Source organism: Thamnophis elegans, chromosome 2, assembly GCF_009769535.1.
Source record: "Thamnophis elegans isolate rThaEle1 chromosome 2, rThaEle1.pri, whole genome shotgun sequence".
Taxonomy (NCBI): domain Eukaryota; kingdom Metazoa; phylum Chordata; class Lepidosauria; order Squamata; family Colubridae; genus Thamnophis; species Thamnophis elegans.
The window spans coordinates 143089405-143109701 of record NC_045542.1 but is presented as its reverse complement, the minus strand read 5'-3'; the positions used below and the strand labels follow the sequence as shown (position 1 = coordinate 143109701).

General features: G+C 41.3%; 2 protein-coding genes across 2 annotated transcripts in view; one reads left to right on the top strand and one right to left on the bottom strand.

Annotated features, from left to right (window-relative positions):
- The window catches only part of LOC116502680 (zinc finger protein 420-like), a 474998-nt gene that overhangs the window by 303032 nt on the left and 151669 nt on the right, over positions 1-20297 (bottom strand). The window lies entirely within an intron of this gene.
- The window catches only part of PRKAR2A (protein kinase cAMP-dependent type II regulatory subunit alpha), a 72120-nt gene continuing 58254 nt past the window's right edge, over positions 6432-20297 (top strand). The window contains exon 1 of the mRNA XM_032208600.1: positions 6432-7043. Coding sequence (XP_032064491.1) covers positions 6776-7043 — 268 coding nt within the window. The 5' untranslated portion in view covers positions 6432-6775. The remainder of the gene's footprint in view (positions 7044-20297) is intronic.

The window sequence follows — 20297 nt, the reverse complement described above, 5'->3', positions numbered from 1 at the left end:
TTATAAGAAAATGTATAAGGTTTCCCATGATAAAGCATTCTCGCTGCTTCTTGATTGATATGTAAGACACATGGGGTATAACAAGCAATCCTAAAGAGAAAGTATTTACGGTATTTATTTGTATGCCACATTTCTAAATTTTGCTGTCCATATGTTAAAAGTCAAGATATTAGGTTTTTTTCTGTTTTCTTTGCTTGAAAAGGAGATGTAAATATTGATTTCAGAAGCAGAATCTTTGTATTTCATACAACTGTGCTTAAATGTTTTGTCCACTGCTGAGTTACCGTAAATGCCTACCTATCTCTACCAACCCTGTCTCTCTTCCAACTCTTCTTCTCATTAACTGCTGAATGGGGCTGTCCTGATTTTGGATGTGCAGCCAGTAACAAGTAAAATGATAGGTTGGTTTTTCTGGCTTTCCTTTCCCTCCTATTTTGCAGAGCAGGCTGGGAAAACACTCACCAATTGCAGACTGTAGCAGGAATAAAGTGGACTTTTCCATTGTTTTTTTTTATTTTGTTTGCTTTCCAGAGTTTCACTAGATAAATGGGTAGCCATATAAATGTCCTCAATAAATTAATAAACCATATCTAAACTTTCTGCTATGCCTCTCCTACCATAGCTTGAACTGAATTAAGTTAAAAAACAAACAGCAGGTTGGAATCACATAGAATTGAGTTGCAAGCAGCACATTCATTTAGGAATTTGTTCCCTTCCTTTCTGTTTGGTAGACATATATAAATGTCAGCCTTCAGATTCCTCTGTGCTCAGTTCTGGTGGTAACAGGGTGGAGGTCAGTCCCATTGTTCCTGTTTCTATTTCAACTTTGTGTGGAACTAATAAGGACCACAGATTTAAAACATATATGGGACTGTTGGCTGAGAGGTTTAGCACTATTGCACTGTTCTCATAAATTTATCACAGTGCTGTATTGTTTAGACAGACAACAGCAATTGACAGTAGATCAAGCTGAAGAAAAAGGGGTGTGTTCATATCAATCTGAAATCACTAATAAAACCCACCAAACTACTCAACATGCAACTTTGCCCTCCAACATCATGGATGTCAGAATGGAAGGTTTTGTATACTTTGCAAATGGATCTTGGCAGATGAGGGGGGAAAATGCTATTTTAACAGTGATATAGCTGAGGATTGTTTATGGTTCTCTCAGTCATGGTGTAGGGACAAGGTGAAAATTAAGTCATGGGGTGCGGCAAAAAAAAAGAAGATACAAATAGGAAAAAGCTCTAAGTTGCAAAAATATTGGTTTGTAAACAGTAGATTCTAGTTAGCAGTTGAATCATGAAATTCCACCCAACAAACATAATTTAGCTTCCGCTAATCTGATGTAATTGATAAAAAATGTTTACTCTAAACCAGGGATGTCAAACTGGTGGCCTGCAGGCTGGATGCGTCACGTGTAGGCCATGTCCACCCCACCTCCATGAAGGGGAAAATGTTGCGATATGCCATGTGATGGCAACGTGACGCAGTGAGTTTGACACCCGTGCCCTAAACTCTTAGGATGTTTTATTCTGAATAAAAAATTCCCAGACCTTGCTCACTTTCTCTGAGTGAGGTTGTCTTTAGGCTTGCTCTCTTTGACAACAACCGTGGACCAACTAATAACCTGAAGATTTACTTTCCCTCAGAAAGGAATTTATTTCCTTTGTATATTACATTGACCCCTGCACCCCTGTTCCCCCCATATTTATAAATGATCCATGAGATCACAAGAACAAAGCCATTTTTAAAATAATAATTAGAAAGTGCACATTACACAGAGCTACTAAAGCCTAGTGCAAGAGAACATAATGACAGAGGCAGTGACACCACTCAAGGCAAAATATTTGCCTAAAAGCTATTGTCAATTTTTCCTCAAATAATTTAAAATGGAAGAGTCATCTCCATTTTGCTAAAAGCATGCTGCACAATGTGATTTCCCAACTCGTCTGATCTTTCTTTTTTGAGGAAGATGTACAGGGTTTTCTCCCTTTGAAGTAAATTCAGTTCAGACACAACCAGATTTATGTGCTGGGGGCATGATCTGATGTTCAGTTAACTCTCTGTGTTAAACAGTTAAGAAATATTTGTTTCCAGAAAATGAGAAGGATTTGGGAATATTGATGGGACGTCTTGATAAGGGAATAATAAATATGCTGTAACTGACAAGCTCAGCCAAGGTCATAGTTTTGAGTGGAACTTAACAACTCAATTGCTTTCTTCCTCCTCTTGTCAGACCAAGAGCAACACAGACATATTTATAGTGACAACATACAATGGCGTCACCAATCAACAGCCTGTATATTACTGACGCGGAAACCTGACAATGGGTTTTAAGGACAGACAAGTGTCAAGTGCTGGTCTAGCTGCCAAGTTCTGTGTTTTTATTTAAAAGTACTAAACTTTATTTTTTGTGTGGGTTGCGAGTTGCCCCATACAAAAGTCAAAGCAGCCCAAAGTCAAAGCACAGATTTTGCAGACATATAGCTGTTACTCTAATCAGTGAACAAGGTTTCATTTGTAGAGAAAATGTACCGTATTCATAAAATATTTGCAAAGTTCATTTTCAAAGATATTGACTGCTTAACAACTGATATACTTTTTGCGCATGAGGAAAATATAGTGAGAATTTCTTATAATAATCTTCCACAAATTTAACTTTCTTTTCTTTTCTTTTTGTTCCTGTACATGCTGCATCTTTGTTTCATAATTCAAATCTCTCACGTTAACTGAATTTTTTAGAAATTTCATCCATTAGGGACAGGACACAAATGGAAGAGTATTGTATGTGGGGATGACTTGAAAGTCAGAAGAAAGAGCTGCAGACCAAAGAACCATCATGCAAAAGGTGCCTTGTAGCACTGATGGTATCTAGTTGAGTAATACAATGTTTGCAAGAAAACAACCAAGCTCAGGGAGCACCAAGAACTTCATAAAGGCATCTCAGCCCACAGAAGCAAAAGGAGCTTGGAAAGTATCTCAGAAGGGACACTCCCTAATTTTCTGGAAAGTAAAAGTGCTTTCAGACTTGCAACATTTTATCACTTTAATCTGACAATAAAGATAGGGTTGATACTCATGGTTTGTATGTCCTGTCTGGACTACTTCAAAGGGGTGACAAGTATGGATAACCTAGAAAAGTGATGGCGAACCCTTTTCACCTTGGGTGCCAAAAGCATGTGCACTGGGAGCACATGCTTTTGGAGCCTGGGCAGTGGTGAGTTTCAAAAATTGTTCGAACCTACTCTGTGGGTGTGGCCTCCTTTGTGGGAGTGGCTTGCCACCCATGTGACCGGATGGGAGTGGCTTGCCACCCATGTGACCGGATATGAAGATGCCCACGACATTTGTCAGAACCACCTTAAATTACCTCACACACAGCACTGGCATGCATAAGAATATGAAGTAAACTTGTTTTTTAAAAGGCATCTTTGGTTTGCGTTAAAAAAACTTCAACACACGCAATGTTCTGATTGCACCACAAATGCAGTAGTCATCCTTACCTTTCACAGAGGCACTAAGTTTTATAAATATGAGCATGATAGTGTAGAATAATCATATCCAAGGATCAGTAGTGGGTTTCAAAAACATTTGGAACCTCTTCTGTAGGTGTGGCCTGCTTTCTGGGTCCACTGGTGGAACCGCTTCTAACCGGTTTGGTAGGTTTGACGAACCGGTTCTATCGAATAGGTGTGAACTGGTAGGAACCCACCTCTGAGCCTGGGGAGGGCTAAAACACCCGCCCGCCCCCCAGAGGCTCTCTGGAGGCTGGAAACGGCCCATTTTCCGACTTGGTAGGTCTGTTTTTCACCCCACCCCCCCGGCTCCAGAGGCTTTTTAGAAGCCTGGGGAGGGCAAAAAATGGCCTGACACGCAAACCAGAAGTTCGGGAATGGACTTCCGGGTTGCCCATTGGGCCATTTTTCTCCGTCTGGAGGCTTCAGGGAAGACTCCAGAGGGTGAAAAACGGCCAAAAATCAAGGCCAAGAATTACCTGGCCAGGGCAACACCTTGTGTGCCCTCAGAAATGGCTCTGCATGCCACCTGTGGCACACATGCCATAGGTTTACCATCACGGACCTAGAACTATAGGGCTGGGGTTAGGAAAATGAAAGCTTAGAAAGCTGAAAGTAGCAAGAGATACAAAGATCAACAGATTTTTTTTAGTTATGTTCAAAACATAAAGAACGAGCATGCGAACTACTCAGTAGAGAAGGCTAAATGCTAATAGGTAATAAAGAAAAGCCAGATCTATCCAACTCTTATATTCAGTCTAAAAAAACCCAAACCCTTTCACTAGGAAAGCAGAATGAAGGGATAGAATTTAAGTTTGAAGTTAATAAACTTCTGGTCAGGGAATACCTCCTTACTTTGTTTAAATTTCTAGGATCTGATAAACTATACTTGGAAACCAGCTGAAGGACAGTTTCTGGGAAAACACATATATTATCCTTCGGAAATCCTCCAGTGAAGTACCAAATGACCAGCAAATGTTACTTCTGACCTTCCAAAAAGGAAAAATCCATGCTTGATGTTGATCCTGAGAAGATTCAGAGCACATTATAGATTAGTCTATAAACAACATGAAACAAATTCTATAATTATCCAGCCATGTACAAATCCTGCTAGGATTTGATGCTGGGAACACAATATGCCTTTATTTCAACAAACATTTGACAAACTAAGTGTAAATTGAATGGCCTGATGGCCAAATAGATATAAAGGTTGATGGGCATATTTTGCTTTAGTGCTCCATCTCTGATTTGGAGTCTTTCTCTAATGCACCACTTGAGGCTCAGCTGGCTTGCTGAACAGCATACCAAAAGAATACATTTATTGTTTTATTATTTTAAAGGGTTTTAAGCCAGCAAGATTTCTTAAATTCTCAGCCTGAAAGACATGACACAAAAGGAATAGAGAGAAAATCTCAATTCTGATAAAATTAAATATTTCACATGTAACATATATGCAAATCAGAAGCAGTTCAGGGCTGATAGAATAGTTTTCTGAGCAGTTTAACATTGCTATGCAATGTTAACTAACACTTGGGAAATATGTGATCTCATGAGGTTTTTGTGATATCACTCAACCCAATATTATTACATCACCAAGGCTAACCTCTTGAAATTGAGGTTATAGGCTCTTGCTAAATCTAAGGTTAGCAAAAGCTAACTCCAAATAGTCAGGCTATGAACAGTTAATTGTTTAATATATCAGAAATGAATGAGGTGTGCAAGTGATTAAATATAAATGCTTGTTGGCCCATAAGACTCATGACCCTACAGTTCAAATCCTAGTGGCTACAGCATTTAAGTCATTGAGGCCAATTCCATACTCAGTACAAGAATCCAGATTAAAGCTTCCTGCCACATATGGTAGTTGTGAAGCCTCGACTTGTATACACCCAATGGAGTCTCCCATTTCTCTGGATATTTGGTGGCACTTCCAATTTGGTGCTTGCTTCCCTTCTGTTTAAGAAAAAAGCAGAAGGCATATAGTCCATATTCAGAGCAGCATCTCTATCTTTTGTAAAAAGCAGGGTGGTAGGGATTCTGTTTAAAAAAAATTATCTACCAGGAAACACATTTTAGGGACCTCTTGGATTAGTAAAATAGGAGAGCTAGATAGGGACAACAACTCAAGAGCTGACATAAAGCTGCCAATTATTCCACTACCTGAGCTAACACTGATGAAATAGCAAGATAAAATCTTTCCTTCTTTTACTAAATATAACGCTTTTCTCTCCCATACATCTAAAAAAATGGTTAATAATGCAATGACACCACAACTAAAACATGATTTTTAAAAAAATATCCAGAAGTTTATCCCCCCTTTTTGAAAAATCAGGAAAACTAAAAATAAGATCCGCTTTGGAAAAATGTTTACCTATGCACGTTGACAAGCTTAATTCACATTTTTCAAACGGCTGCCTTTAGGTAAAAGCAGCTGGATAAGATGGTGGTTCAGTGTCCAGGTCGAGCCTAGTGACACTTTCTCAATAATTCTTTAAGGTGTGTTTATCATTTACTGATTGGGAAAGTTTACTAAAGAAGTTACTAACAAAAATCGTCGCGTATTTTCCAACCATCATCGGGAAGACAGCGAATCGATGTCAACCCGAAGCACAACATCACCGCAAGCCAACCCTTTCCTTCCCCACAGCCGGCTAGAACCCGCGAAGGAATTAACAGTACCAAACGCTGGGTCGCTCACCTGAAACCCGGCCTTCCTCTGCGCACGCGCGACATCCCATCGCCCAACCCTTCTATATTAACAGTTACTCCTTTAAACCCCGTTCCATTCGCGCGCCCCTTCTTCGGTATTGTGACGCAAATGATTCCACCCTTTTTTTTAAAATTCACGCCTCCTCGAGCGCCGGCACCGCCCCCCTTTTCTTCCTCCCACCCTCCCACCCCGCCTTCGCTCGTCCCCTCGCTCGCGCTGTTGGCCGTTTCCTGCTTGGAGACGCGTAGAGCGTTGTGAGCTTCCGTCCCAGTCCCTCCCTCCCGTCCCCCCCGCCCCCCCCCACCCTCAGTCCCTTTCTTTCTCGCGTGTCAGGCGGCGGCGCGAGCGCGGCTCCCTCGGCGCTGAGGGAGAGCAGAGGGCTCCGAGAAGGGGAGTGAGCCGCGGTGGGGAGGCCCCGGCGCCTGGCCCCGTTTTGGAAGCCTCAGGGGCGGGGGCGGGCTTCGGAGTCGGCGACGACGGTTGTGGCAGTTAAGGCGACGACTTCGGTCTTCTTTCCCCTGACTTGAATTTCGTTCGGCTCGCCAACATGAGTATCGAGATCCCGCCGGGTTTGTCGGAGCTGCTGCAGGGCTATACCGTGGAGGTGTTGCGGCGCCGGCCGCCGGATCTCCTGGACTTCGCCGCCGAATACTTCGGTCGCCTGAAGGATTCCCGCGACCAGCAGCTGCGCGAGGAGGCGGCCGCCAGGGGCAAAGGAGTCAACTTTGACGGGGAGCCTATGCAGACCGAGTCAAACGGCGAAGAGTCGAGGAGGGAACCGGAGGCCGAGGAGGACTCCGACTCCGACTTCGAACGTGAGTTGCAGCCGGTTGGGGGGGTGTGTGTTTCTTGCCACCCGCTGCTCAACCTTTCCTCCGCTTTTTCCTGGCGGATTCGAAGATCCTCACGTGCGGAGGACTTTCTCTTTTTTTGTTTTTGCACGCGGGCTTCTCTCTCTCTCCCTCCCCCCCTCCCCCCTCTCCACCAGCCCCGGCGGCTCTAGGTGTTAGAATAGGGGAGCCCCCGGGCGGGTTATCTATCAGCCGCCGGTTTTACGGTACTTCCAACGTGTCGTGCGAACGGTGGAGAGCGGAGAAGAGAAGAGAGCAAGAGCTCTCCGCTATGCGAAATCCTGCCCTGCCGCCCTCAAAGCAACGGTGTGGGGGAGGCAGGGTATAAATTTACCAGTTTTTTTTAAAAAAAATCATTTATTTTGACAAACATGTAAAAGATAACAGGTATAAATATAAACGTTAGTATGAACACAGTAAATGGTACGAATAAATGGAGACAGTAGGACAGGGACGTTAGGCACGCTGGTGCGCTTATGCACGCCCCTTAAAAAAGAATAGATATTTACTGCTCTCACACAACACATTAAGGCTGCAATTTAACTGTAGAGTTAATATAGCAACGGCCAGAGCATTGTTTGCGGTATTGGCGGGTGGTGGTGGGTGGGAGGTTGTCCTTTGAATGCGGAAAAGTAGGTGTGACCTTGTGTAGAAAAATAAGACCCTTTTTAGTGTGTTATTGCTTCTTTGCCTCATCTCGGTTCGTTTTGACCTGGAGGGGAAAAGAAAACGGTAGCTGGATCATTTCAAATTTTACTTACACTCCTGCCTCGCTTCATTCAATATGTTTGAGCGACTATTGCTCCAGGCAGTGGAGGTGACTTTTGAATGAAAATCTTTCCTTTTCCATTACTTTTTTAAAAAGACAGTCAGCTGGAAAAAAACCTGCTTCTAAGGTATTCCTAGTTTCTTGATTAAAGAGAAAGAGAGGAGAGGCCTTAACGACACATTAAAGCATTAAATATACCGTTGTGATTTTAAGAGTACGGGAAGCCTTTTCAGTGTCCAGGGTTTTTTGGGCGGAGGTGTGTGTGATCAGTTGTATCGAGAAGAGAATAAAGCATGTAAGGTTGGAACACAACAACTTATGAACAATACTTTGTTTTAAAATAGTATATAGGAAGGAGGGAGGGAGAGAAAGATTGGAAAATATCTTATCTTGAATGATTTCCACCCCTTCTTAGTAAAGGAATTTCTTGAAGATTCTTCCAAGAATCTGGCCATATTCTACCATGTTTTTTTTTGAACACAGCAGCTTTTTTACATCTATCCATTTTTTAAGTCCTACATTCAAAATAATATTTAGAGAATGTTTCCTGTATTGTCTCATTATTTTATTACAACATATTTAATACTTAATGGTAAGCAATGAAAACTATTTTTAAAACTCATTTCTAAATAGCTATTTGCATATATTCTTGGTTCAAAATTGGATTAGTTCATGTTCAAAATTGTCTAAAGGAGCTTGCCAAAGTGTGGATTAATTATCTCATAATTGGACCATGGTGTAAGTAGCTAATCCACAAAGGAAGCCTTTAAAAATATTCTGAATACAGGGACCAGAAATTTGAGGAGAATGTATCATAATGTATCAGGATTCCATTTTTCAGTTCACCACCCATTGGGGAACATTTGGGGAATCTTAGAATTAAGTGATATCAATGTTGTTAGACACAACTTTCTATTTTTGTAAGTGTCAAAAGTGAAGGTGCTGTTTGAAAACCTTAGTGATAGAACAGTTAGTGTCCTAACTTTTGACGGTTAATTGAGAGGTTCTGTTGATACTTACAGCTTTCTGATCTCTTTTCCCTGGTTGGTAAGTTATGTGCTGTGTACTGTATATAAATGAATTAACATGTTTCTAAGTTTAGCATATGTTAACAATCAGGGAAGAGGACGTTTCCAGAGAAATCTTTGTAACTAAAATGGTTATGATGCTAATGAGATACTTTTCCTAAGATGGGAAGCAGGGAAGAACCAGTTAAAAAGCTGTTTTTGTATAGTGTGTATGAGGCTGTTGCCAGGGAGAGCAAAAGTGAACAGAAATGGAATGTTGTGCATTATGGGGAAATTCTTCACTTTCTAAGTGGTAAAATATTGGTAGGGCTGTTTGTAGAAAAAATTCATTTCTGAAGACCTAAAATTAATGTGACATGTAATACACAATACGCAAAATTTAAAAAATGCAAATTAATTAGTGTCAAGTCTTACTAGGCATGGCAAATATTAAACAAAATGAATATTAAATTAAGCCTTGCTGTTAAATTTGGAAAAACCATGATACCCTTTTTCAAATGTGGATCAATTTAGTGGGTCTGGAATGTGCTTTTACCTCCAAACCAGACTTATAATAAAATTAATGAATTAATATTCTGAAGTCAGAACACTATGAAAAAGTGTGACTAATTGAAGTATTTAAGATGTATAGAAAAAGATCAGTTATTAACAATAATAACTTAGAACCTTAGTATTTAAGTAAAATGTCATTAAGATGATGGAGGATATAAATCAAAATGTTTTCCTAGATACTTTGTAAAGTATTTATGTATGGTAAAATAAAATTTGAGCCTTATATCCATTAAATTAAACATTGTTAGAAAAGCACATGCATTTATAGAGCATGCCTCAGTTTTAATTTTCTAAGGAAAGACCAATTTGGGAAAGAAAGCAAAAATACAGTTTCCTAGTAACTGTTAAAATAACAAAATAGAGTGGTTGGAGTAAAATGATAAATTGATAGTGTAAATAGCAGCAGTTGGTGTACGGTAATTAAAAATTCTGTCTGTTAACCATGTTAAGGCAGTGATTCAGAACATACTTGTTGGAAGGAAGATTCATTGAAATAGAACAATTTTGAGAAAAAACTGTTGGAATGTTGAAACATTTAATGGTGATTATGCAGAATTTCCTTTAGTTTTAAGGCATTTTAACGTAATTCAATGTTCTATTTTAATTTGACATCGCTTTTTGTGAAAACTCATTAAAATAGCCAGAAAACCCATGTTGTTGGTATATTAAATGTCACAGTACAATAGTAAAATTAATAAAATATACTGTACCTTACTATGTTTGCTATATTGTTATAAAGGTAAGTTATCTAATGAATTGAGCATAAGCCTTAGTGATTACACAGATTTTTGAAAAGAGGATTAAAATATGGGAAAAGAGTGGTAACTGACCAGTCTGGATTATAACTCCTTTATGATAAGAAGCTGAGTCAAGTGGGATGCAGATATTGATGAAGTATAGTAATCTAACGATTTTTATGCTGGAAATTGGAGATAAGCAACATTTAGAGGGGCACAAAGGTGCATTAGGGGAAAAAGATGCAACTTCTAAGAAGAATTATTTGGAAAGCATAATTTATTTTTGTAGTACTACAGTTCTTGTGTTCAAAGGATAAGATAGTTCTAGTACTGGCAAAATAATATATAATCTTGTTTATCTTTGGCACATGATAAATTCTGAGCAGTGTTTAGTCTGCTTTTATTTTCTTGGGAATTTGATGTATTTTGTCAAGCATGATAGGAGATAGTCCAAAAGCCAGAGGGCATTGCTTTTTTAAAAAAGGGTTCTTGGAAATCTTTCTAAAATCTCTTGGTAGGTGGTGTCCTTCAGATTTTTTAAAGCAACTCTTATATTGAGGACAAAACAGGTTTGTCTCTATGAGATTTCACAATTGAAAAAATATGCCACATTCTACTGTTTTGGGAAGTATAGAGTATGTATAATTGAATTATGAAATACAACATTGTCTCTCCATGGTTCTATGGTATAAGAGCAATAAACCTACTTTAAAAATATATTTTAATTAAAAGCAATAATATAGATATGGTGCTGTTCTCTGTGTGCTTTTCTTTTTCACCTGTGTTCCTTTGGTTACAATATGTGCCCCTCTTTATCCTTCAAGTGATAGCATTCTAAGCAGATGTATTTTAATTTTTTTTCACTGTAGTCATAAATCATTTCTAAAATGGCAATTATATTCCTTCTCCCCAAATCCCAGAAGTAGGATGAAACGTTACTGACTTTGCTGGAGCTCTCTATTATTATGTTATGATTCTATCCTTGTTATTTATTGTATGTTAAAAGTAAATGTTCATGTCATGTAGTTTGTAACTATTGAACATTGTAATTGAACTCTCAGCTGTATATTTGTAGCTGATTAGTTTATTTCGACATACTAAATGTTTGTTTGGGTACTCATTTTATTACAAAGTTGATGCTTTGAGTATTTTTGCTCCCTAGTTTATCCATCTATTCCTTTGCTAAATGTGTTAAAATGTTAAAGTGCTTTGGAAATTTGAATGATGGATAAATTCTTATATCAATAGTAAGGTAATATATTTGATATTTGTTTCCTAAAGTACATTAGAAAAGATAACCAGTTGATAGTTGGGTGAAATTGAGCTACATTTGGTATATTTAATACTTGTAAACTTCCAAGATTTCCTGAAGAAGTTTGTCTAAAATTCAAGTGAAGTTGTACACTACAGTACTGAAATGTAGCAGTACATGTGGCCATATAGTAAAGGTTGCAAATGTGTGCATAATACAGTGGCAGGCAGTCAGGCAATCTTCCCGTACTTAAAAAAAGTTTTGTTTACAGTGAAGTGGGTTGCCAGTCACATAAACCAAAGACTTCAGTTAATGTTGTCAAATTTAGTGTCTCTAGTTTATCAGATACCACTTAGAGAAATGTTCCTTAGATAATGTGCTAAATTACAAGGATATCCAAAGTATCCTCTTACATTGGGTTTAAAATATTTACAATTAAGTTCCTCAGTTCCTGAGTACTGTAATTGTTTCCTTGCTTTTTAATATATTAAGAAATTCAAAGAAACATTAAAATTTTAGAATGCAGTGAAGTTTATACTCAATGAAATAGGATTTGCTTTCCTCTTCTAATGGGAACATTGAATACAATACTGAAGAAAGAAGTTAGAGGGAGGTGATAATAGAAATGCATCCCTACTTTTTCATATCTATATGCAGTTGCTGGATGTGATCATACATTGGTTGTTATGGTCAGGAGGGGAGAGACAAACATACAGAAAACCAATCTTATCACAATTGAGTGGTTGTGACTATAAACACACTATGACTCAAGAGAAATACAGTATTTGTTTCTGGGCAGGGTCACACCCCTTTCAGCACAACTGGCTTACAACTTGGGATGGTGGGGTTCTCCTGGACTTCGCCTTCTATTTGAATTGCATACGGAAGCTGTGGCAAGAATTTAACCTTTTTTGCAGGAGGTGGTTTTGGAAATCCAAGAGGCCGTGATTGGACTGCTGTATTGCAGTTCATCCCATATGTAGTTCCTTTAAAGGTTGAACAGGTTCAACACTTACTAATCCAAGTGCTGGTGGGTTGTCCAAGATATGTCTCTATAACACTGCTTGAAGCCACATTGCTAGTCAGTTTCTGGAACTCTGCTTGCCGAGGACCTAACTGAACAAAGTCACCTGTCCCAAAGTGAATCTAGCCATCCTGTAAGCTCTGGGAGATAGGGATTCTATTTACAGGGACACCATAGCAGGAAATAGAAATGTTAGCTATAACATTTCATTTGTTCCTCTTTCTGATGATTTAGCTTAGCTTATCTGCAGAAGTAATGACCTGCACAATAGCAAAAATTCCTTCAGTTGAAATATGTTTTTTAAATACTCAATTCCTTTGTAAATCAGTGTGATAGTTTGAGCAAGATTTTAGCTTAGGGGAATGTGGTTCTATACTCTTGATTATGGATTATAGCTTAGCTGAACATGGGAAATTAGCACAGTGATCTATTTGATAGACAATAGTCTGGTATAGTGTGATAAGTTAGCCTATATAATTGGACTTTTTAATTACAGTCTTTGACCAGCATTAAAAATTGATAGGTATGACTGTCCTATTTGGAAATAATTGGGAAAAGTAAAGTACATATCAGCATATAATATAAGGGACATCAGCCTTCATAGTTAGGGCAAAGTTAAACATTAGTTAAGGGCAAAGGTTCTAAGGATAAGGAGTCTCATGAAATCTAACCACCGACACTTCAGAAGGAAGAACACTAAAATGGGGTGTGGAAAAAGCCCATTTATATTTACCTTGAATAAATATAGATGGGCTTTTTCCATAGTCCATTTTGATCTATCCTGATTGTATAAATATCCGACAATAGAGGGTTTGCAGCAGTTAATATTTGGTGATAAAATTCAGGAACACTGGAGAGATTACTCCAACAATGTCTCTGTTTTGTTCTTTGCCATTGATTTAGCTTCCACAAGTTTTGGCTTTTTTCCAGGCTAAGTAGAATTACGGTAATATTCATCCCATGTTTTGGGTCTTCTTTGTTTGCATCCATTCTGTTAAAGTTTAAAACATGCTAGCATGTTTTCTTAACTAGACTTTACTTGTGGCAGTAATGTCTTAGACCTAGTCTAGATACATTCATTTTTCATATATTTGTTTTGTCATTTGCTTCTATTCATGTCTCATCCTGGAAATGATCAATTGCTTCAGTGTAGTCCTTCATGATATTCCACATTCATTAATCATTCATTCTTACCACTCTGTTTTATTACAAAATGCACACTTAAGCACTTCATCACTTTTACATTCAACAGTTTTGTTTCTTCTGACATATCCAATTTAATTGACAAATCCAACTTAATAAAGTGGATAGAAGCTGGCTTTTCTATATAGCTGTTTTTGCTTCTTTAAACCAGGAAAGTTTTATTTTGGGCATGTTTGACAGTTTCAGGGTCACATAATGATTTATTGCCTAAAGTTGTTGCCAACTTTCTAGTGAAAATATCTTTTCTTCATGCATCAAAGATCTTTGACTATACTTTATAGAGGCCTCATAAAATAAGCTGTATTTTCTTTCAACAAATGTTTATAACAAATCCTCACAAAGATCTCATACTCTTCATATTTCTGTCAGCTTTTGCACATTTTAAAACTTCTTCATCTCCTTTTCTACTTTGATAAGCATTCTGTCAAGGTATTTAAATTCATGTACTTGCTTGTTTATTTTTCCTGCCAAAAGACAACTAACTACCCTTAGATTAGCAGACCTTGGTTTAGCAGATTCAGTGGATGAAATCTATTTGCCCTTTCCAACATGCATTATACATTATTTCCCTACATTAGTTAAACTGGTGTTTCAACTGTTATCCATTGATTTCATATCCATACTTTTCATTATTTTACTTTTAACATTTGCTACAAAATGTTTTGGTTCTCAGCCAGCACAGTATCATTTGCATACAGAGGAACACATACATTGACGTCCCCATAAATAACACAAATTTATCATCACCACAATTATTCCTTACATGTTTATCCATAAATACGTTAAGCAACAAAGAGAACATTACATATTTTATTTATTTCTTAGGGTTTCAGGACTATTGCAAGTCTTCCCTTGCTATATCTCATTAGAATGGCAGATTCTTCCCAGAGAAGGCAGTCCCAAAGATACCGAGGTCTATTTTATAAAAGGATTTAGAGGTGACATCAGCATCTTGAATTGCACCCAGCACCCGACTGACAATCATGGCAGCTCCTGAAGTAATGATGTTCTATAGGAGAGACAAATTATACCCATTATTTCTCAAGCCATTGCATTCTGGACCAGCAGAAACTTCCAATCATCTTTGAAGGCAGTCCCATAAGAGCAAATTGCAATACTAGTCCTCCACTTATAACCATTCATTTAATGACCGTTTGAAGTTACAATTGCACCTGAAAAAAAGTGACTTGTGGTCGTTTTTCACATGACGATTGCAGCATCCTTACGGTCATATGATCAAAATTTGAATTTTGAGTCTCTGGGGAAGCTGGCAACAAAGAATGCAAATGGCGATCACCTGATTATGGAGTGTTGCAACTGGTTGTAATGTAAATTGGTTGCAAACTGCTCAGCTTATAGACATGCAATCATGAAGGTGCTGGGACAGTTGGAACTCTGAGGACCAGTCATAAATGCCATTCAGGGCCATTGTAATTTTGGATGGTCACTGAACAAATAGTTATAAGTCAAGGACTACCTATAATATCTGTCTAATAAATAAAGCTTAATATCTATCTAATACCAGCAATATCTGACTACAGATTTCTTTGATTTTTGTTGAGTCATCCAGTTTGCATATAAGTTTAATAAAATATGGATTATACATAAAATTATCTGCCAAGATATGCTTTTGTTCAATGATCCAAGTACCAACAATGTTGATAGGTGAAAGAAATAAGGGCAGTGTATGGAGAAGTTAGAAGGGGAACTTCAGATATTCTTACGTATACTTGAGTATTCATGCTCATATGATGACAAAACCATTTCTAAATACTGCAGCTATAGAAAATATGTCTTGGAACCAATTTAGACAGGAAACAACTCCAAAGTTAATCCTAAATGAGGTTCATGATCCAATGCAAGATGTTGTTGTGTTACTGATAGGAGACAGCAATGGCAATGCTCTGTCATTATATATGCAAGTGGAAATTGAGAGCAGACTAAAATATAGTCATATTTGAATACGAAAGGGTTCAAAAATTCTGAAAAATCGACTACTGATGAAGAGGCCTGACACTTCGATCTCTTGAAATGCCAGAAAACTATCAGAGAAACAATATAACAGGGAAACAGTTTTTTAAAAAGGAACCTAAAGAGGATTTGAGAAATTATAGTTTGGACATTATCTGTTAACAGCAAAATCATCATTCATATTCAATCATGCTGAAAGAAAATCAGCATGATTCCACAAAGTTAAGTCCTACCTCACTATGCTGCTGGAGGTTTTTTTTTAAAGTCAATTAGCACTTGAATGAAGGTGACCCTGTCAGTGTTGCATGTGGCAGGCACTCCACCGCCTTGGCCTGCGACCATCTGCTTTGGCCTGTAACAACCGTCCTCCTCCGACCGCTTGCTACCCGCCACTGCCCCTAGATAGTTAGGTATAGATAGGTATAGATAGGTATAGGTACTTGGGCAGCATCCATCTGATGGTGCGCTCGGCCTGTGGGAAGGACTGATAGAGGTTAGAGTTAAGGTTAGGGTTGGGGGTAGGGTTAGGGTTAGGGTTAGGGCTAGGGTCAGGATTAGGGTTAGGGTCAGGGTTAGGGTCAGGGTTAGGGTTAGGATCAGGGTTAGGCTTGGATTAGGGTGAGGGTTAGAGTTAGGGTTAGGATTAGGGTTAGGGTTGGGTTAGGGTCAGGAGCGATAGAGGATGGCAGCCTTAGGGGTGAGGACTTGGCGTCTTAAAGATCTGCTCTCTCCCTTCCTCCTTCTCAATCTGTTCAAGCCACCCCCAGACTTTGGACCTTTTAGATCCTTAGGAGAGGGGGAAGACAAGGCATTCCCCTGCACGTGGCCCTTTATAGGTGATTGTGTTAATCTTCATCTTGATCTGGAGGGTATGAGACTGGAAAGTTGCTGCTTGCTAACATTGGGCGTCTACACCTTGCCCCCCTCCATCTACAATCACCCTGCACAATACCGACTTTTGGACCTTTGGCCTTGGGTGTCTTTCTGGGACCTAGAGGAAGGGAGAGGAGCGGAGCAGCTCTCCCTCCTCCTTTATACCATCGCTTTTATATCACACTAGTGCAGTGCTCCGCGAATTTTAATGAATGTGGTGTGTATGGTGTGCCTGTTTGATGTCTGTACCCACTTTTTAAAATCTCATTATTGTTGTAGTTTTTGTGTTTTAATTGACTTATGTGGGAACTGTCTGGGTGAGTGGCTGTGTATGTATGTTAGGATTGGGATTATAACCTGGTACCTCCTCCACTGAGTGCGATTGCAGAAGTGGTAGGGGGGCCCAGGCCTATCTCCCATCCTAGTATGACTGATTCAAATCGCCTGCCGGAAGGACCGGAGGCCGTGAGAGGGGAAATAGGGTCTACGGTTGTGGGGGTGGGCCGGAGCATTATGGTCATTATGGGGAGGGGCAGGTACGACGGGAACTTCAGGGCTAGCCATTACCGGGGAAGGAGGGTCCGCTACGTCACAGCGATCCCCCCTTCCAGCCCTGTTAGTTCCACTCCAGGGCCAGATGGCGAGAATTGTCAGGGCCCTGGTCTCAGGCTGTTGTTGCTAAATGCCAGGTCTGTGGTTCATAAAGCTCCCCTCGTCTGGGACCTAATAGTAGACGAGGGGGCAGACCTGGCATGTATTACTGAAACCTGGCTGGGCCCGGAGGGAGGGGTCCCCCTCACTGAAATGTGCCCAGAGGGATTTCAGGTGCTCCACCAGCTGCGACCCCAGGGAAGGGGTGGGGGAGTGGCCATCATCGTCCGAAGGTCATTAGTTCCTCATAGGATCCCTGCTCCAGAGCTTGTCGCGTGTGAGTCCTTGTTGTTGAAGTTGGACCTTGGGGGTCAAGTGGGCTTGCTGTTAATGTACCTACCTCCCAACAGCGTTGCAACAGCCCTCCCCTTGCTCCTCAAGTCAGTAGCTGAGCTGGCGGTAGAGTTCCCCAGGCTTATAGTACTGGGGGACTTCAACCTGCCTACGCTTGGTGAATGCTCTGATGGGGCGCAGGAGTTCATGGCTTCCATGACAGCCATGGACTTGACCCAAGTAATCCGGGGTTCAACTCATTCAGTGGGTCACACACTTGACCTCGTATTCCTCTCGGAGGCATGATCTAGAATTGAGGGGTATTAAGATCCTGCCCTTGTCATGGTCTGATCACTTCCTACTGAGGCTTCACTTTCGGAAACCAATCCCCCACTGTAGGGAGGAGGAACCGATTAGGTGGTTCTGCCCCAGACACCTGATGGACCCTATGGGATTTCAGACGGCGCTTGGAGTGATACCTGACACTCTCGTCCACAGTCCAGTCGAGTCCTTAGTCGCTGCCTGGAATGCAGCAGCGACGGGGGCCCTAAACCGGATTGCGCCTTTGCGGCCTCTCCGAGGTAGCGGATCCAGGAGAGCTCCTTGGTTTACCGAGGAACTCCGGGAGATGAAGCGCCAAAAGAGATGTCTAGAGCACCGCTGGAGGGCCAGTAAGTCTGAGTCAGACCGAGCACTGATGAGAGCCTATATCAGAGCCTATCTTGTGGCAATAGGGGGGGCGAAATGTTCGCATTTTGGTGCTCTTATTGTGTCTGCTGAATCGCGCCCAGCCGCCTTGTTTAGGATAACCCGCTCCCTCCTGAAAGGGAGGGGCACGGATGAACCTTTGCAAGGTAGAGCTGAGGAATTTGTTCAGTATTTAACGGATAAAGTCGCTCGGATTTGGACAGACCTGGACTCCAATTGCACGGTACCAGCCGAGGTACCGGGGGAAGGTCTTGAGCGGAGTTTATGGATTGAGTTTCAACTTGTCACACCTGAGGAAGTGGACAAGGCCATGGGAGCGGTGAGCGCCTCCACCTGTATACTGGACCCGTGCCTTCCTGGCTGGTTTCGACCAGCAGGGAGGTAACATGCGGCTGGATCCAGATGATAATTAACACCTCTCTCCAGGAGGGATCCTTCCCGCTCCTCTTAAAGGATGCGGTGGTGAGACCCCTCCTGAAAAAACCGTCTCTGGACCCAGCCATTTTGAGCAACTATCGTCTGGTCTCCAACCTCCCCTTTGTAGGGAAGGTTGTTGAGAAAGTGGTGGCCTCTCAACTCCGACGGTCCTTGGATGAAACCGATTATCTGGATCCCTTTCAGTCCGGTTTCAGGCCTGGATACAGCACGGAAACTGCTTTGGTCATGCTGATGGATGATCTCTGGTGAGCCAGGGATAGGGGTCAGTCCTCTATCCTAGTGCTCCTTGACCTCTCAGCGGCCTTCGATATCATCGACCATGGTATCCTTCTGCGACGGTTACGAGAGGTGGGAGTGGGAGGCACCGTTCTTCAGTAGTTCTCCTACCTCTCAGACAGGTCGCAGTCGGTGTTGGTCGGAGGACAGAGGTCGACCCCGAGGCCCCTCAATTATGGGGTGCCGCAGGGCTCGGTCCTGTCCCCCCTCCTATTTAACATCTACATGAAGCCACTGGGTGAGATCATACGGCGGCACGGGATTAAATACCACCAATACGCAGACGATACCCAGTTGTATCTGTCCACCCCGTGCTACCTCAGTGAAGCAGTAGAAGTGATGGGCCAGTGCCTGGAGGCTGTCAGGGTCTGGATGGGAACAAACAAGCTTGCACTCAATCCCGACAAGACCGAATGGCTATTGATGTTCCCTCCCAAAGATTGGCTAATTATTCCATCTCTCAGTTTGGGGGGTGAAATTATACGCCACTCAAAGAGGGTTCGCAATTTGGGAGTCCTCCTGGATCCACAGCTGACTTTAGATCACCAGTTATCGGCTGTGACCAGGCGGGTCTTTGCCCAGGTTCGCCTGGTGCACCAATTGCAACCCTATCTGGACCGAGAGGCACTTCAGATAGTCACTCACGCCCTCGTGACCTCAAGACTGGACTACTGTAATGCATTTTACATGGGGCTGTCCTTGAAAAGTGTTCAAAGACTTCAGCTAGTCCAGAATGCAGCCGCGTGAGCGGTTGTGGATGCACCGAGGTACACCCACATTACACCTATCCTCTGCGAGCTGCACTGGCTGTCCATTGGTCTCCGAACTTGCTTCAAGGTGCTAGTTGTTACTTATAAAGCCCTACATGGCATCGGACCTGGGTACCTGAGAGACTGCCTCCTGCCAATTACCTCCCAAAGACCAATTCGATTGCACAGACTTGGCCTTCTCCGGGTTCCATCTGCCAGCCAATGCTGGCTGGCGACCCCCCGGGGGAGAGCCTTCTCTGTTGCTGCTCCGGCCCTCTGGAACGAGCTCCCCGTGGAGATCCGGACCCTTACCACCCTCCCGGCCTTCCGTAAAGCTACTAAGTCCTGGCTGTTCCGGCAGGCTGGGGGCTGTTAAAGCACCCAGCCCCGTCTTAATTGTGACTGTTGTGGATTTTAAAATTGTTTGTATTGTCTTATTTATTCCCTCCCCTGTTTATTGTGAGCCGTCCGGAGTCCTTCGGGAGTGGGCGGCATACAAAACCAATAAACCTAACCTAACCTAAACCATGTTTGAATTTATACCAATGTCCTCATTAAACATTCTTGAGTAAACTGTATTATCATAGTATAAGAAGTCCTGAAGAAGTGATAAAAACTAAAGTTTTTTAAATACTAGAGTTAATAGTGAAACAATGGCAGGAAATGATATGTCTTGCTTTTCTGTTCAGAAGCACTGCAGAGGCACTTAGGTAG